Source organism: Mauremys mutica, chromosome 21, assembly GCF_020497125.1.
Source record: "Mauremys mutica isolate MM-2020 ecotype Southern chromosome 21, ASM2049712v1, whole genome shotgun sequence".
NCBI lineage: Eukaryota > Metazoa > Chordata > Testudines > Geoemydidae > Mauremys > Mauremys mutica.
Window position 1 is genome coordinate 545731 of NC_059092.1, and position 16616 is coordinate 562346.

Sequence of the window (16616 nt, forward strand, 5' to 3'; positions counted from 1 at the left end):
AAGCTACAGCTAGCAGGGATACATGTTACATTGATCTCATTGATGTACATCATAAATCTCTGACTAGGTTGCTTAAAACGCAGCCCACAGGTCAAATAAATCTTGTTCACTTTTCATGACACTTATGACAGATGGAACCAGCTACAGCAATGAAAAATGTACTTACAAATGTTGAGCAGTTGGATGTACAATGCAGCCATCTTAAATCTTCTGGACAGAGTAAAAATTAGTCCTCATCTGACAGTTTGGCAAGGCAGAGTTCATTCATGAAATCTCTCATTTCCTGCCACTTCAGAAGTCAAATATTGTGTCCTTCAAAGGATGCAGAATAAGAGAAGCGACAGGATTTTAAAGCTAGTGATAGTGGCACAAACATCCAGTGCTTCAGGGCCCTGGCCCCTGCAGTAGGAAATTATATCCTTCCCTATTCAGTTCTGTAGGCTAGTCCTGCCCTTGGGGATTTCCCCACTGCACAGGTTATTAGGATAGGAATTAAAAGCTTCATGGTTGTATTCCATCACTTTCCTGCCAAAGCAATAGGAAAGAGTTTCAGCTGTGAGCTGGAGCATGGACCTACTGGAGAAAGGCTGCTATTGAAAACAGGCATATAGTATTGTCAGACTGATAATGAAGGAGTAGCAGCAATTTACCAGCAAACACAAACATATATTATCATAACATGTATCTTCCCAGCTTGGGCACCATTAATAACTAATAACTGATCATTAATAATTTGTCAATAATCAACCAATTGATAATCAGTTATAATTTGTATCAATTATTGGTTATATGTTGCGTGAGGGGTTCTCTTGAGTCTGGATTAGTTTAACAACAACAAACCTTGGAGAAGTGAGTTTTGGTTGGATTCACTGATTAACAGTTGGTAACTGCGTGCCTATCAGGATTAACTAACAGCTGCAGCTGGATAGTATTATAGCCAGGATCTAGTCTGCAGATGGTATTACTTCCCTTACAATTTAGGGGCAATTACACTTTTATGTTCCTTACTGTGTATAATTCTGGTCCTTATCTATTTTCACTTTGTGGTACACACTTCTTATCTTAGGCCATTTGCAAGGTTCCCTGTTCCACTGGAATTCATTTCATATCTTGCAGTTAGTACACGGCTAAAATATATCCTACCACAGTTTTCGAAATAGGCTAAGTGTTACTTCTCAGTAAAATTCCACTCTAAAGCTAGTTCTATCTTAACTGCAAAGCATCATGGGAGTCTTGCTCCAAGGCAAGCCTATAAGTCTTTCTCAGCCTATCTTTAGTGACAGAGGGCTGTGACAAGTGCTCCAGTATGTGGTTTGCACCCAGCTAGCATACTGGCTCCCTCAGGAAGACCTGTAGACAGTCCTGGATGAACCGCATAGTGAAGGACTTAAAATATGTTCCATAGGCAACAGACTGTAACTAGATGAAACAGAATGGTGGCATGACTGTGCTCGCAGAAGAACATGCTCCTTTTCCATTTAGATGTGTGTCCAAAACCTCCATTGAATAAGCAGGCAAGAAAAGACTTATTATAGCTAAAACAAGATCTCTACATTTAGTGGAACTGCAGCAGCTGCAGCACCAGGAGCCTATTCAGTTGAATGTTTAACAAGGATTGTTTTTTCCACTTCTGATTTTAATGAAATTGCAATAAAAACATTTGTCTTGTCATTGAAGGAAGTGTTATAGATTTTTGCCTTTTTCCTTTAGACTTCTCTAGCTACTACTGATGTCACCGATTCCCTTTGGATGAGAGGTTTTGTCTAAAGATCCAGAACTAGGAAAAGATCAATTCATGTAGAAAATGTTTCTCTATGGAGTGTATAGAAATTGTTGTATTCTATTCGAGGCTCCTGTCAGTAATCACTGTCTATGATACTATGAAGAATGAAAACCTTGCTCCACCCCGCAGATGGGGTCCCTTCCAGATACAGGGCCCACCTGGGGAAGCTGCCACTGCAGCTGCACAAACTGTTCTTTCTCTGGAGATAGGGAACTTGGACACTTTGGGCCTGGGGAGTTCTCAGGCTGTTTTCCACACTTCCCTGTCTTTCTGACTCATCCAACACACACACACGTTTGAAATGCTGCATGCTGAACCCAAAAAGCTTTTATACTTAGCAAATATGACTCCATCCTGCCACTTTGTAATTGTGTTAAATGGCAAACAACATTCATTGGAATTGGTGAAAAGTACAAAGTGAGGCAGAAAAATAAAACAGCTTGATGCTATGTGACGATCTTTACTGTAGTCACTCCCTCCAGTTAAGTGCGTAATAACATTTACAAAGAATAGAGTAAGGGGCTACTTTTCTAAAAACCCCACAAAAACAAGAACACACGTCTAGAATACATTTAAAATTGTATGCATAAATTCAACCACAGCTGATCAGAGATTCAACTCAAGTAACATTTATTCAAATGGTGATTTGTAATAAAGTTTAATGCAATTGTGGAGTTACCCCACAGGCAAAGCACCTTTCTCTTTTTGATGAATTCTCACCATGTCACAGAAACACCACGGGGGTACTTTCCATTTATAGCAATGTTGGGCAAATATTAGCATAAACAGAACAGTTTGTTTTAACATCCAGTTTTGCATGCAACAAAGATCAAATCCCACAAAAGTCAGGTTTCCTACAGGGCTCCTTGTTTGCTTTTAATACCTGGTATTACTTACACATTTCATTTCCACATGTGCTTCGGCTCCAGCTCCACTGGGAGGTTCCAATGGTTTGGCAGCTTCTCTTGAAGCAGGTTCAGCTGAAGCTACTGAACAGTGGCGATTGGTCACTCTGGGTCTCTTGCTGCTCTTCAACAGACATGGGTGTAGCTATTGGAGAGGGTTGCGCCACAGGGTTTGATGGTATACTGCAGAGGACCTGGGGGCATTGTAGAGCATGGATTTAAAGAGAAGGAGCAAGCATACTGAGCAAGAAAGGCTGAGGTATCTGAGTATATATGGGGAAACTGTGGCAGAACATGGCCATAAATGTGCCCTTGTATGGAAAAGGGAAGGCTGGAAGGGGTTGCATGGTGTAGGGCAGATGTGATGATATGGACTCAGGTCTTACTGAGTGGGTGGCACAATCACCTCCTATAGGGGTCATGAAGGGGATAGGAAATCCAGACACAGGGTAAGAACAGATGAGAAGGGGCAACGAATGAGGGAAGGTCCCACTGGAGGGTTTCAGATGTGATGCTTTAGAGAAGTGGTTCCCAAACTTGGGTCGCTGCTTGTGCAGGGAAAGCCCCTGGTGGGCCGGGCTGGTTTGTTTACCTGCCACATCCGCAGGTTCGACTGATTGCGGCTCCCAGTGGCCGCGGTTCGCTGCTCCAGGCCAATGGGAGTTGCTGGAAGTGGTGGCCAGTATGTCCCTCGGCCCACGCCGCTTCCAGCAGCTCCCATTGGCCTGGAGCAGCGAACCACGGCCACTGGGAGCCGCAATCAGCCGAACCTGCAGACGCGGCAGGTAAACAAACCAGCCCGGCAAACCAGGGGCTTTCCCTGCGCAAGCTGCGGAACAAGTTTGGGAACCACTGCTTCAGAGGGAGAGCAGAACTGTTTCCCAGAAGCTGTTCTCTTCCTGTGTGGAAGATCATTTCTATTAGATGAACGCCTGTATGAGGGCTCTAGTGGGTTCTGGCACTTGAGTTTCCTACATTTGCCTCTTCTACAGCTAACTGGGCTGGTCTGCTTTGAAGGGAGTCTCCTAAAAGAGAGGAAAAAGAGTCACTCACTGAAGTAGCAGGTCTGGAGAGACAGACAGGCCTTCAGAGAAATAATGCAGAATATGCAGCACATTCAGAGAGTTAATTTAGCAGAATATGCCCCCTGGACAGTTTCTCCAGTCAGGGTAGGAAAATTTTTGCTAGCAGGCCCAGACAGTCCTCTTCTATATCCCATCAGCCCGTGACTGCTCTCCTAGGCTTACCCCGACCTATTTTTTCAGCGTATTGGAGTCCTAGTAATAGGAGGCATTACACTGCTGTGTGGCCTTTTGCAGCATTTATTGTAAGAGTTACATGTCCTGATACAAGTCCAGGATAGCAGCATCTAGGACTGGGCAGAGACTTCTGTGCTGTGACTACTATTAAGCCCCAGCAGTTAGAAGAAAACATCCTGCTCGGATTTGCAGTACTAGTAAGATATTGATTAGGTCACAAGATGCAGAACTAGACTCAATTACTAATTCATTTACCACACAGAACAACTGGTGCCTACTTTGACCATGGGAAAATCCACTGTTGCTTCTGCTCCCTTGCTAGAGATAGGACCTATACGGAGACGACAATATCCTCTGGTGGAGCCCATCAATGTAGTTCTGCTCCTCTTTCAGAGTGTGGGCTGACAAAACCTCCTTTGTTAGTCCAACTTGCTTAAATTCCTCAAGAACCACAGTGGGACTCTGAGCATTCAGAGGAGGCAGCTCAATTTGTTCACACTCCACAGTGGCACCTTCTACAAGAGAGAAGGAAAACAAGTAACTCTTTGGCCTGGCATCCTGGGGTTTGCTCCCCCTTTCAATGAATGATCATTCAGAAAACAATCTCATCTGAGCTACTGAGTGGGTTCACGTAACATTGCAGAGGGAGAGAGACACAACATAAGTCACAACTCAAGTATATTCATTCACTCAGCTGCTGTTGTATGATATCCCACCCATGGAGACTGAGGTGCACAGGAATGACACAGTGACAGCACTATGTTCCTGTCCATCCTGCACTGGAACTAACTGTGCAAGCGCTATCTGAGCTTGTATCGTCTGTGGTTGTACCAGGCAGTCCATCTTTATAAATGGAAGCAAGGTCAAACACAAGAGATCTAGCCTGGAGTAATACTGTATGACCACATTGTCATATTATAGCATAAGTGCACATCTAGAGAAGTTCCTATAAAGCTATAATCAAGGAAGCAATTTCTACTCCATTTGCTCAAACAGACATGAACTCAACCAACCTCAGAAGTAAGGTGACAATATCTTATTATTTTACATACTATAGTCTATACCAAACCATAAGCGTGACTGTTTAGCAGAGGATGCAGTCATATTTTCAGTAATATAGCTAAGTACAGAGTGTTCACAGTACTAAGGTTATAGACGAGATTCCAGTTTGAATTATATCTTGTATTATTTGACAATGAATATGATATACACAATACAGGATGCATATGCACAAAGAGGCAAGTAGATGATGAGTATTCAACCTTAAACATCAAGTCATTCCAATAGCGGAGCGCTTGGTTTTTCAAACTAACTGTAAGCCGGGGGGCGGAGGGGGGGGGGAATCCACTAGAAGGGGAAGGAAAAATGAAGTCCCAACTGCTGGACTCTTCACATCCCCGTCTTCAGGGCTGGCTTTATTCTCAAAAGCACCAATTCAAAACCAGTACAAATCAACTCAAATGACTGGGAAATACACCCCAGAGACCAGTCCAGCTTCAACCAGCTGGGAGCAGAAGGGACTGTTCCCTATGAGTCTCTTTTGCACCATCTTTCCTTTTCCTTTTATAATCCTGGCCAAATCAAGCATATGGCAGGCTCCTACATGCATCACGAACATTTGGTTTTGCAGTAACTATATTTTAGCCTGATACAGACTAGTCAATTCTATAAGGGAAAGTTCCAAGTTTGTCAGAGAATTCTCATCTTTATTTGATGGTTGCTCAGGCACCTATTAGTAGTATCAGATACTGATATAAAAAAAAAGTTTAAATACTTAAAAATAATTGTGACTAACTGTTCATGCTGTTTACTTTTTACATTCACTGTACTTTGGCCATGAAACAAGACTTGTACATTTCTTGACACTTTCACTTTTTGATTCTCCTGTGCTAACAGAATGCTATAATGTTCATAGATTGAAACGCCTGAACAAGCCATTGTGACCATCTAGTCTGACCTCCTGCATAACACAGGCTGTAGAACTTCCCCCAAATAATCCAAGAGCAAGTTTACCACCTGATGATACTGTCCACGCAGCTGATCTGCTGGTAGGATAGAACATGTTGTATCTTCCTTGAATCACCACAGGATGAACTATCTGGGCCTTCAGTGATGTTACTTCTCAGTGCCTGGAGAATACATGAAGCAGTGTTCTGCTTGCCTACAAAAGAAAAAAAACTTCATCTTCCAAAAGCATCTTTTAGCTGCCCCCTAAGTCAGTCTTTATGAGGGTACGTGGCCTGTGATAGTATCACTCCCATAAATTAACTAATTCTGTGAGCTCAAATGAGAACACATTTTTCTGAACCAATGTATTGTACAAGAAAAAAATTACAAGCTTAAGATGAAACATCCACCCCAGAAGATCTTAGTGAACACATGCATCTGACGAAGTGGGTATTCACCCACAAAAGCTTATGCTCCGATACATCTGTTAGTCTAGAAGGTGCCACAGGACTCTGTTGCTTTTTACAGATCCAGACTAACATGGCTATCCCTCTGATATAGTGAACACAAAGGAGACAGTGCACAAACAGCCCATTTCAATCATTATGGTTAAGATAATTTTGCTCAGTTTCCACCCTAACTCACCTCCCTGCAGTACAGTATCTACGACTGGATCCTTTCTGTTATGCAGTTTGCTCTGTGACTTAGTATGCAGCTGTTGACCGATTCTTTATTCGGTTCACATTGGCATAGACCTGCTGCAATGTCATCTGGGGGTGAGAGAAAATTACAGGAGTCAGACTGAGGAAACATGAGTAAACACAGGCAAACACAAGCACAATAATGTGCTAAAATACCTCAATCCAACCTAGCATAGAGGGATGGACTTATCAGCCTGAGCTTGGTGTGTCTTGACTTTTATCACTCAGATTCACTATGGCAAAGTCTACCACCTCAGCTTTTGAATGATTTCTTGAATTGATATAAGCCTTCAGAGATGAAAGGGTAGAACAAGTTAATGACTTACCCAGGATATTGTTTAGGAGGAAACTATATTTAAAATTTGTATTCACAGAAGATTGTCTGTTCACATGCATTCTGCTCGGGGTATCCTGCACATTTGTTTTAACCCTAGATACCATTTCTTTTTAACATGGGTTCCCCATTATTTTGTCAAGTCTGCCAGTTCTCTGAAAGAAGTCACTGTATATCATTGTATGTCTGTAATTTACTTCACATGATAACTTTGTTTGAGGTATCTGACAATTCCAGTCAGGTAAATGCTTACTCTGGCAATTTAAAAATTGTGTATGTTGGCCCAATCCAAGTATATTAAACTCAAGCACTTGATTTGCCTTGTATCTTCCCACTTCAATATAATTTCACAATGCGTGGAGTATGTCTGCAGTGAGAATTTTCATAGTTACCTGGGCAATGTCATATTGATAGACTTACTAGTTCTGCTGTATTTCCTCAGCACAATTCCCACTGGAGTCACTAGAGGACGCTATGCTGATGCAATGTTCATAAGACCCATTGCTACCAAGACTTCCATAACCACTAGAATCACTGCTATGAACTGGCTGTAAGAAAGCTCTAAGACAATGAATTCTGCCTAACCGTAAAAAGAGATAATGCAGTTAGCAACACAAAATTTCAAGTGACTCCAGAGACGTAAGTGAAGAATCTTCATTATTTTGTGAGACTTTCAGATTTTCCTTCATCCTCTTTACCTCCAGGAGAAGCTTGTACGTTTGTCCTTGCAAATCTCTTTATTGACACTGCTCGTCTCTTTGCTTCTTGCAGCAAAAACATCTTCATTCAGAAGGCTCCTGTGAAATACCAATGGAAGTTTAATGTCAAGTCAAACCTAATTTAGTTAAAGAAAGATCTATATAAACAAGATTACAGAGCAGATTTTTAGAGAATGGTATTAACTTTGCTGCTTTATGAGGTGCTATTATCGTCCTCAAACGAGTACACTAGGAGGGAAAATATCAGAAACAATTCAGGCAAGGGATTATTACTACCCAGAAAGAGACAGTTCCTTCCCATAGCCCTATTGTTTTACAGGGGCATCACCATTTTAAATATTTGTACAAAACACATTTAGGTCTGAAAACTATGCCATTCCAGAGGATAACATCTCTCTTCCTCTTTCTGCCGTGACAGCTACTATATTCATTTTCCAAATTTAAAAACCAACTCTCCATGCCACCGACATTTTAATGGACTAGGAAGGATGATTCTTGACTTACTAATATATTTTTTTTAATTTAAATTAAATTTTAAGACTGAAAGACAGATGATTTGGCTTTGAAAACAACAGTTGCTGAAATACTTCTCTATATATCACGGCATCTGAGGCTTGTACTGCTAGGCATCTACCAGCAGATCTTTCCAAAATGCTAAGCATATAGGTTATTGGGGAATGTATCTGTGCCTCTGCCTCAGTCTCCAAAGGGTTAAATCAAAATTCAGTTTTTATAGCTAACCTTTAAGAACATTCACTGGCAATAATTTTAGTCTGTGTAGTAAGTGCATGGATACCATGATGGATGCTATAAAACCCCCGATCTAGACAGACAGACAGAAAGATAATTAACATGTCTGACAGCCTCAAGTGTTTTTGTCTTGAGGCATGAATGAGCATGCAGGGACCCCTTATTTGGTCACCTCAGGTTGATGTCCTCGCCAGCTTAGTCAGCAAGAATAATCAGGGGTAGAGAGTACTCTGATTGGCTGAAAGCATCTACCTGTAGTCACCAGAATAAAGTATTTAGGAAGGAGTTTCAGGGACTCTATTGCTGGCAGTCAGTGCACTGAGTTTTATCTGAGGGAGGGGAGTAAAGACAATGAGCTTTTGCCTAACATGAGTTGGGTCAAACTTGGAAAATGTTGCAAATTAAGTGTGCGTGTGTGTGTGTGTGTGTGTCTTCTCTTACCTGTTGCAGGCATTTGCTTCATTAAACCAACATACAACTTGGTGCAAGTGACTGTTTCTATTCAATTAGGGCCCATGACAAGAAAAGGAAGATTTAGGTGCCCCAGTAGGGCTGTGTGCAGGGACCCAGGTCTGGAATGGCAGCCAGCACACTAGCACGAATAAAGGTTGCATAGCATCTACTCCTCTGCTCTTTTCTCACTCATGAGAGAAAAATTAACACCCAATAGAGATTTTGAAATGAAAGGTAACTCAGGCAACTCAGTACGTATCCTGAAAGCCATTTATTACGGGAAACCAACCATATAAGCTGTAGAAGGCAGAAAGTCAGATATCCAACCCTGCTGGGAACTAAAGAGGAACCCAGCAGACTGAAGAGCAATATTTACCCAATTTAAAAACATTAAAAGACTAAACAGAAACTAAATGTTTTCAATTACAAAGTGAATTAAAGCAACCCTGCTTCCCAACAGAAAGCAACAGCTCTGCAGGCAGTTTTTAGCTGGGAGTCACAGGCTATGCATTTCTCCATTTCTAAATACAATATTCAGGATCATTTAACTTTCACTCAAACAAATGAGGATTAAATGCCAAAGAACAATTATTTACTGTGCGCTATACTTTTCACACACCTGCTCAGTTTTCACTTAGAAGATCAAATTAGTCTAGGTTTTATACATAATCATCACCATGGTAGCTGGATGCTAAAACAATTAAACAAATAAAATTTGCTTGGGCTTCCATTTGTCCAATATTTCATTACTGCTATGCTCCTTTGCTAACCCAGGCTTTTGCGAAATGGGCTGAAGCACACATGCCAGCTAGCTGCTCTCCAGTGCATTACTAGTGGTGGTACTCTGATATAGTAAAGAAAGTGGTTTTGCTATGCAGAGAGTTTAGTGGGAAAGAGAAAGTCTCTGAGGGGTTCAGTTCCACAACTGACTTACGTTTGGACTTTGTGCCGGCCAATGATGAACACGACTTTCCTGCTCCAGGGGTTCACAAAGCTGCCCCAAATCTGATGGGCAAATGCTCAAATGGAGGCTGGCCTGCAAACTTCAGGACTGCATGGAAATCAAAGAGGATTGTTTTTACATCATAAAACTGCTACGTCAAGGCTTGGGATCTATCAAAGCAGATTAAGAACAAACATTTTAAATTTAAATCAGATGCTTGAATTCACCACATTGTTGGCCAGGCTAGAGACCAACACAAGTCTGAAAGGACATTATAAAATTGTAGAAATTCCCTATGAGTATTAAGGACTTACTCTTCTGATGAATGGCAACCATAAGGGGGTGATCTTCTGGGTGCAAATATATCAAGATGGATGTTCCAATCCAATCCTGAGGAAGGTAACCCAACAAAGGGACTGCTCTGAAATCCAAACATAATGCCACTCACTACAAAGGCCAGAGGCTGAGCAATCACATTCGTACTAGCCCGTCCTGTTAGCGAGATCCACATATATCATTTCTAAGGCTGTGAGTCTTTCACGGAGGTCACGGAAGTCACAGATTCCACGACTTTCCGGGACCTCATGTGACTTCTGCAGCGGCATGTGCAGCTGACCCTAGGGCTTCCCGAGCAGCTGGGGTGGCTCCAGGACCAGACATACTGGCTGCCGCTCAGGCAGCTGGGCCCGGGTGGTGCCCTGGAGCAATGATCTAGGAGCAGCAGCAGTGCCCCAGGCTGCCCCCTCCCCAGCAGCAGCAGTGGTGGTGGGGCCCTGGGCCGCTGCCTCCTGCCTGGAGGAGCAGTGGCAGTGAGGCTCCGGCCCGCCCCCCAGCAGCAGCGTCAGGACCCCGGGCCGCCCTCCCCAGCAGCAGCAGCGGTGGCAGGGCCCCAGGCCGCCCTCCCCAGCAGCAGCAGCGGTGGCAGGGCCCCAGGCCGCCCTCCCCAGCAGCAGCAGCGGTGGCAGGGCCCCAGGCCGCCCTCCCCAGCAGTAGTGGAGCTCTGGGCTGCCGTACCCCAGCTGCAGCGGGGTCCCGGAATGCCCCAACCCCAGGAGCAACAGTGTACTCAAGCCTCCCCCCCAGAGCAGCAGGTTCCATGGGAGCAGCCCCCTCCCCACCACCTAAGCTTTAGTTAGTGGTATTTTTAGTAAAAATCACGGACAGGACACAGGTTGACTGTGCGTTGTGTGACGAAAGACTTCCTTTTGTTTGTTTTAAATCTGCTGCCTATTACGTTCATTGGGTGACCCCTTGTTCTTGTATTGTGTGAAGGGATAAATAACACTCCCTTCTTCACTTTCTCCATATTATTCATGATTTTATAGACCTGTATCGTATCTCCCAGCAGCCATCTTTTTTCCAAGCTGACCACTCCCCGTCTTTTTTCTCTCTCCTCATATGAAAGCTGTTACATACCTTCTTATCATTCTTGTTGCCTCTCTCTGTACTTTTTCTAATTCTAATATATCTTTGAGCTGGGGGTGACCATAAATGCATGTAGTACTCCAGGTGTGGGTGTACCATGGATTTATATAGTGGCATTATATTTTCTCTTAATATCTATCCCTTTCCTAATGGTTTCTCACATTCTGTTAGCTTTTTTGACTGCTGCTGCATACTGAGGTGATGTTTTCAGAGAACTATCCATGATGACTCCAAGATCCCTTTCTTGAGTGGTAACAATAACGCAGGTCCTTGAAAGGAAGACATACACTATCTGGTGTCTGCACAAGTTCAATTTTTGAACAAAGAAAACAGGCTTTCAAATACATCTATTGCGTTTTACTATTGGTTTGTTTTTAACTGGAACTCTCCTGACTTGCCTTCATATCCAGAGTGAATTTACTCAGCCAAAGTTAGGCAGGATGATTCTGCTGCCACATGGCCAGAGCTGCACACGTGGACCAAGTATGGGGTGATCCAGAAGGTATAATAAAGCATTTATTGTTCTTGGTCTTTACCTCCCCTGAGGAAAAGTTAAAAGGATTAATGCATTGGTGCCAACAGTCAGATATTTTACATGACTGCTGACTACAGGAATGCTGAAAAATGCTGCACAGAACAAATTTATAAGGCAGTAGCTTGCCCAAGCTCAAACTCTGGCTGAAGGGATTGTATTGGATTTCTAATATCAAGTGTGTGTTTACACACAGAATTTAGTAAAATAATTTTAGTGCCAAGATGACTCCAAGATCCCTAAGTTAATGCTATGACAATACCTTCCAGCAATTTCTCTCTTTGGGTTAAGCTGAAAGAAGTGGAGCCTAGAGGACCCAGTTTGATACACTGGGAATGTAACAACACAACAACAACAAAAGATAGTTTCAAAGCTATGCCCAGTGTACACTTGCTAGAAAGCATCACTATTCCATGAATCTTTTGGAGTCAAATGGGCCTAGTATAGACAAGGGGAGCATAGGTGCTTTAGAAAATTCTGAAGAAACAGGTACTACAAACAAAGATTTGAGGATTTTATAAGTGATTTCTGGATTTAAAAACATAAATGTTATGCTCTATATTCAAAGTGCCCTTTTTGCCATTCTAGAGAATGGAAGCTGATCTTGGAACCTCAATTTTCTGGAATGTAGTTAAATTTCTCAATAATTCAGAGAAATCTGGGAAAGATGCTACACTAGATCACAGGTGCACAGCTCCTGATGCAACCAATGTACTTCACAAGACAGCACAGACTGGAGTGCAGCTATACATGAGATCATCATTATATACACACACACACACGAATGAAGAAGGCAACTAATTTTTACACACACACACACACACACACACACACACACACACACACAAGATTATAATAGTATTGAATCCACAGTGAGAGAAGGATGACCTCAGGGTTAAGGCACTGGCTGGGGACTCAGGAGATCTGGTTTCAATTCCCAGCTCTGACACAGATTTCCAGCATGACCATGGGCAAATCAGTCCTTTTGTGCTAAAGTTTTCAATCTGTAAAATAGGGATACCTCCTTTTCCCCCAAGGCCATTCTTCCTTTCCTGATCAATGGTACTGATGGATGCTAATAAGATTAAAAAGAATTAACACAAACGCCAGATTTTCATCCATCCCCAGAAAAGATCAACCAACACAGTGAGAAAGGTATTGGAATAAAGTCAGTCCTGCCCCAGCGCAGAGGGATAGACTAGATGCCCCACTGGAGATCACTTTCAGCCAGGGCTGGCTCTAGACCCCAGCGCGCCAAGCGCGCGCTTGGGGAGGCTTGCCGCTGGGAGGGCGGCAGGCGGCTCCGGTGGATCTCCTGCAGGCGTGCCTGCGGAGGGTCCAGTCGTCCGGCGGTTCCGGTGGAGCATCCACAGGCATGCCTGTGGAGGGTCCGCTGGTCCCGCGGCTCGGGTGGACCTCCCGCAGGCATGCCTGCGGATGCTCCACCGGAGCCGCGGGACCAGCAGACCCTCCGCAGGCATGTCTGCAGGAGGTCCACTGGAACCGTGATACTGGCGACCGCCAGAGCGCCCCCCCCCGCGGCGTGCCGCCCTGCTTGGGGCGGCGAAATTCCTAGAGCCGCCCCTGCTTTCAGCTTAAATGTAAGAAAGACCATTTCACACTGGAGTTCAGCATGGCCTTAATGGCCAATAATAAGGATAAACTCTGCTGCTACCCCCATGTATAACTTTAATTATATACTTGCCTGATCCTTTAGAAAAAGGATTTCACTTGGGCATATTCATATAGAGAAGCCAACAGGAAAGTAAAAAATACAAAAGGCAACAACTGTTCATTTAGTAAATCTCCCACGCCCACAGAACTATTCTAAACTGAGTATCCCCCAGTTTACTTTCTGAGTGAGAGTCCAGCCACCCAGCCCACTTCTTATCAGTTAAGGATATTGTAACATGTCCACGCAGTAAGTATTTTCTCCTCTTCCCCAACCCAAGCACTCCTGGAGAAACTGCAGACTTAATGCTAAATTCAGAGGTGCTGTGAAGTATGATGTAAATCCTTTACCATGAGTGAGCATAACAGGGAATAGTTTACAAACCCAGGAGCTAGAAGGTATAAGACAATGTAATTTAAATATTTTACTTAAGCATTCTTACCAGCTCTGTTTGTTGCTTTTTCTGCTTGCTCTCTGACTCCTTGGCATGTAAAATACACCAACTAAGAATAACTTCAGACTTAGACCTAGAGTCCATTAGCCATATTTCAAGGTGATGTGTCGGTGGAGCATAAGTTACATAGCCTTAGTATCTGTAACATATAGGCTGAGAGGTCTGGAACATGCGAGTTACACCAATTTAGACTCACCCAAAAATCACCTCTGAATTTGGCTTTTATTTCTATTTGTGTCCTTCTTGGCAGCAGCACTCAATTTGCTCCCTGAACAAGTGTATTTGGGGTGAAAAAGCAAGTATTTAAATAAGTTAAACACTTTCTGTTGAACTTTTCCAACTAAGAATTAAGCAACCAGGAAACTATGTGTACAGTAATCTGAGCCCACAGAGAGACACCAAGAGAAAGGGCATCCTATATGCAGTGCAACTGGAAGCAATTCATATGGAATCGAAGTGCAACTGGTCAGAGTATGAAGGAAAAACTGTTGTTAAAACACTTTAAACATGAAAAATGCAGCCAATCTGCACAGGCAGCTTAAACGAATATGCTTGAGACAGGGAGGGGTACAACAAGGCATATAGGCAGTTCTGTGCTCAGGCTGCAAAGACAAACCATTTTCCTGTGCAAAGCAAGACAGAGTGTCGCCAAGTCACCTTCTTGAGTTTCCATATTCCAGAGTGGGAGGTGGGACTGGGTAGTGTGTGTTTAGAACACACTGACATCTTGAGGGGCCAGCAGCTCCATAAACTGGGAGGAGTCCAGAAATGTCTTCTTACAATTCAGAATGGAGGCTGTTTGCTCAGAGAGATGCACCATCTGCCCAGAAAGCAAGGAAAACATAGCCACAAGTGTGTCCTAGAAAACAGGCATTTCTTAAAAGTAATTTCCTTCAAAGCACAACAGCAGTGACATAAGTGTACAAAATTATTGGTTGAGACAAAGCTTCAGAAATCTGTGCTCAAACTAGAGTGATAGGTTCAAAATCTTATTTTATTCAAGGCATCACAATTCCTCATTCTGTAAGTTTGTTCCTGGCTTCCTACTGCTAACACAGTAACACAATGGAGCACGATTCCAAATTGGGCCCATTGTGGACACCAGCCTACCCAAGGAACATGCTGGTTTCCGACCACACAGACGTTGCTGTGACCAGGACCTGGCCCTCGCTACCAACACCGAGGTGTGACACCACTGAAAACTCAAGACACTTTCATCTCTCTCTACCATTCTCTCCAATGATATTGAAATAATCTCAAGAAACCTTCATTCTTCCAAGCAAAGCCAGGGAGCACAGCACATGATGTATATCAGGAACAAAGTAGGTGGAAATAATTTATTCCTGAAGTACAAATATGAACCAAAGAGAAGCCATCCAGAACTACATTGCTTCCTCAGGTTTGGAGCTATTTTACCAAAGCTGTCTCAAGAAATGACAAATCTTTTTGTGGTTTGAGAGAACTAAGGGATTCTGAAGGAGACCTTGACTACATTTGGCAAAGGGGAAAAGAAACGTTACTTTTTTCTGCACTTGTTATTCTTGCGTTTCCCAAATCAGAATGAAGGACACCGCTGATTTGCAGCTGAACTTACTGTGTTTTTTGGGGTGCGTTCAGATGTAACTGCTACCAGCTCCTCAATGCTGTATGTTGTTATGTCTGTCTGGAATACTCCATAGTCATTCATGGCTTGGAAAAATGAACCATTTCCTGATTGAAAAAAACAGAGGAAAATAAACAAGAAATGTCAATGAGGAGAGGATTTTGGAACCAGCTCTTATAACCCTGACTTTTAAATCAGAGAATATCAGGCTTGGAAGGGACCCCAGGAGGTCATCTAGTCCAACCCCCCACTCAAAGCAGGACCAATCCCCAGATGGATTTTTGCCCCAGATCCCTAAGTGGATCTGCCCCTTCAAGGGCTGAACTCACAACCCTGGGTTTAGCAGGCCAATGCTCAAACCACTGAGCTACCCCTCCCCCTGCTCGCACTCCTCTTCCCTTGTAGCGCAGGGGGTCAGGTTGGTGGTGTTACAGACTCCTTTCCTTTGAAACCCACTCCTCTTGCTCCTCCCCAGACCAGGGAACTACAGAGTTCCCCATCCTCCAAAACCTCTTTCAGTCCTGGGGGCTGCACAGTCCTGCCCCCACCAAACACCTCTTCTCTCCTCTCCCCAAATCTGGAGGATTATACAGTCCCCTAACCTGCGGGGGGGGGGGGGGGGGAAGGAAATAAAGTCTTAGCATCTCTCCTGCCCCAAAGGAGGGTTATAGAGCCTCCCCCCTCACTTCAACCCCAGAATGGGAGGAGGGGTTATAGAGCCCCCCAACTTCTCACCTCTGCCCCAGCCTGGAGGGGAAGGTCACTGAGCCCTCAAGGTCGGGAGAGTTACAGCCCTTGCCCTCAGCCCGGCGGTTCGGCAGCTATAGCCCCCAAGCTCGGGCCCTCCCCCTCACTCCCTTGGCTCGAGCCGCTAGCAGGGTCTCTCCCCCTTCCTGGGGGCCGTGCGCTGCCTCCGCCCCGCCACTCTCACCCATCCCAATGCGAGTAGGCCCCGCCCCCTCCTCCCATTGGGCCCCAGGCCAGCCACCCCGCGCTCCCACAGTGCAACGCGAGTCGGGGTGGAGCCTGGTGGACTCACTTGGGCAGCAGGGGAAAGCGGCTGTCAGGAAGTCCCTCCCCCAAGGGGCTAGAACATCAGCCCGACGCTACTGGCCTGGGCTTGCGCTGCAACCACC

At 44.2% G+C, this 16616-nt stretch overlaps 1 protein-coding gene and 1 long non-coding RNA gene across 8 annotated transcripts in view; both read right to left on the minus strand.

Moving 5' to 3' along the window:
• Positions 1-2888, minus strand: part of LOC123354210 — a 53418-nt gene extending 50530 nt beyond the window's left edge. For all 7 annotated transcript variants that reach the window (XR_006574674.1, XR_006574668.1, XR_006574673.1 and 4 more), the window contains exons 1-2: positions 2681-2888; positions 167-525 (exon numbers count right to left, since the gene is read on the minus strand). This is a non-coding gene — a long non-coding RNA (uncharacterized LOC123354210). The remainder of the gene's footprint in view (positions 1-166; positions 526-2680) is intronic.
• A 1206-nt stretch (positions 2889-4094) lies between these two features.
• PER3 (period circadian regulator 3) lies at positions 4095-16415 on the minus strand. The gene is given in 15 exon segments (XM_044996610.1): positions 4095-4530; positions 5931-6108; positions 6540-6619; positions 6621-6664; positions 7346-7477; positions 7628-7662; positions 7665-7726; positions 9786-9855; positions 9858-9902; positions 10109-10215; positions 11614-11760; positions 13457-13508; positions 14538-14736; positions 15472-15587; positions 16412-16415. Coding segments are annotated over 15 exon segments (1707 nt in total).
• Positions 16416-16616: the final 201 nt, after the last annotated feature.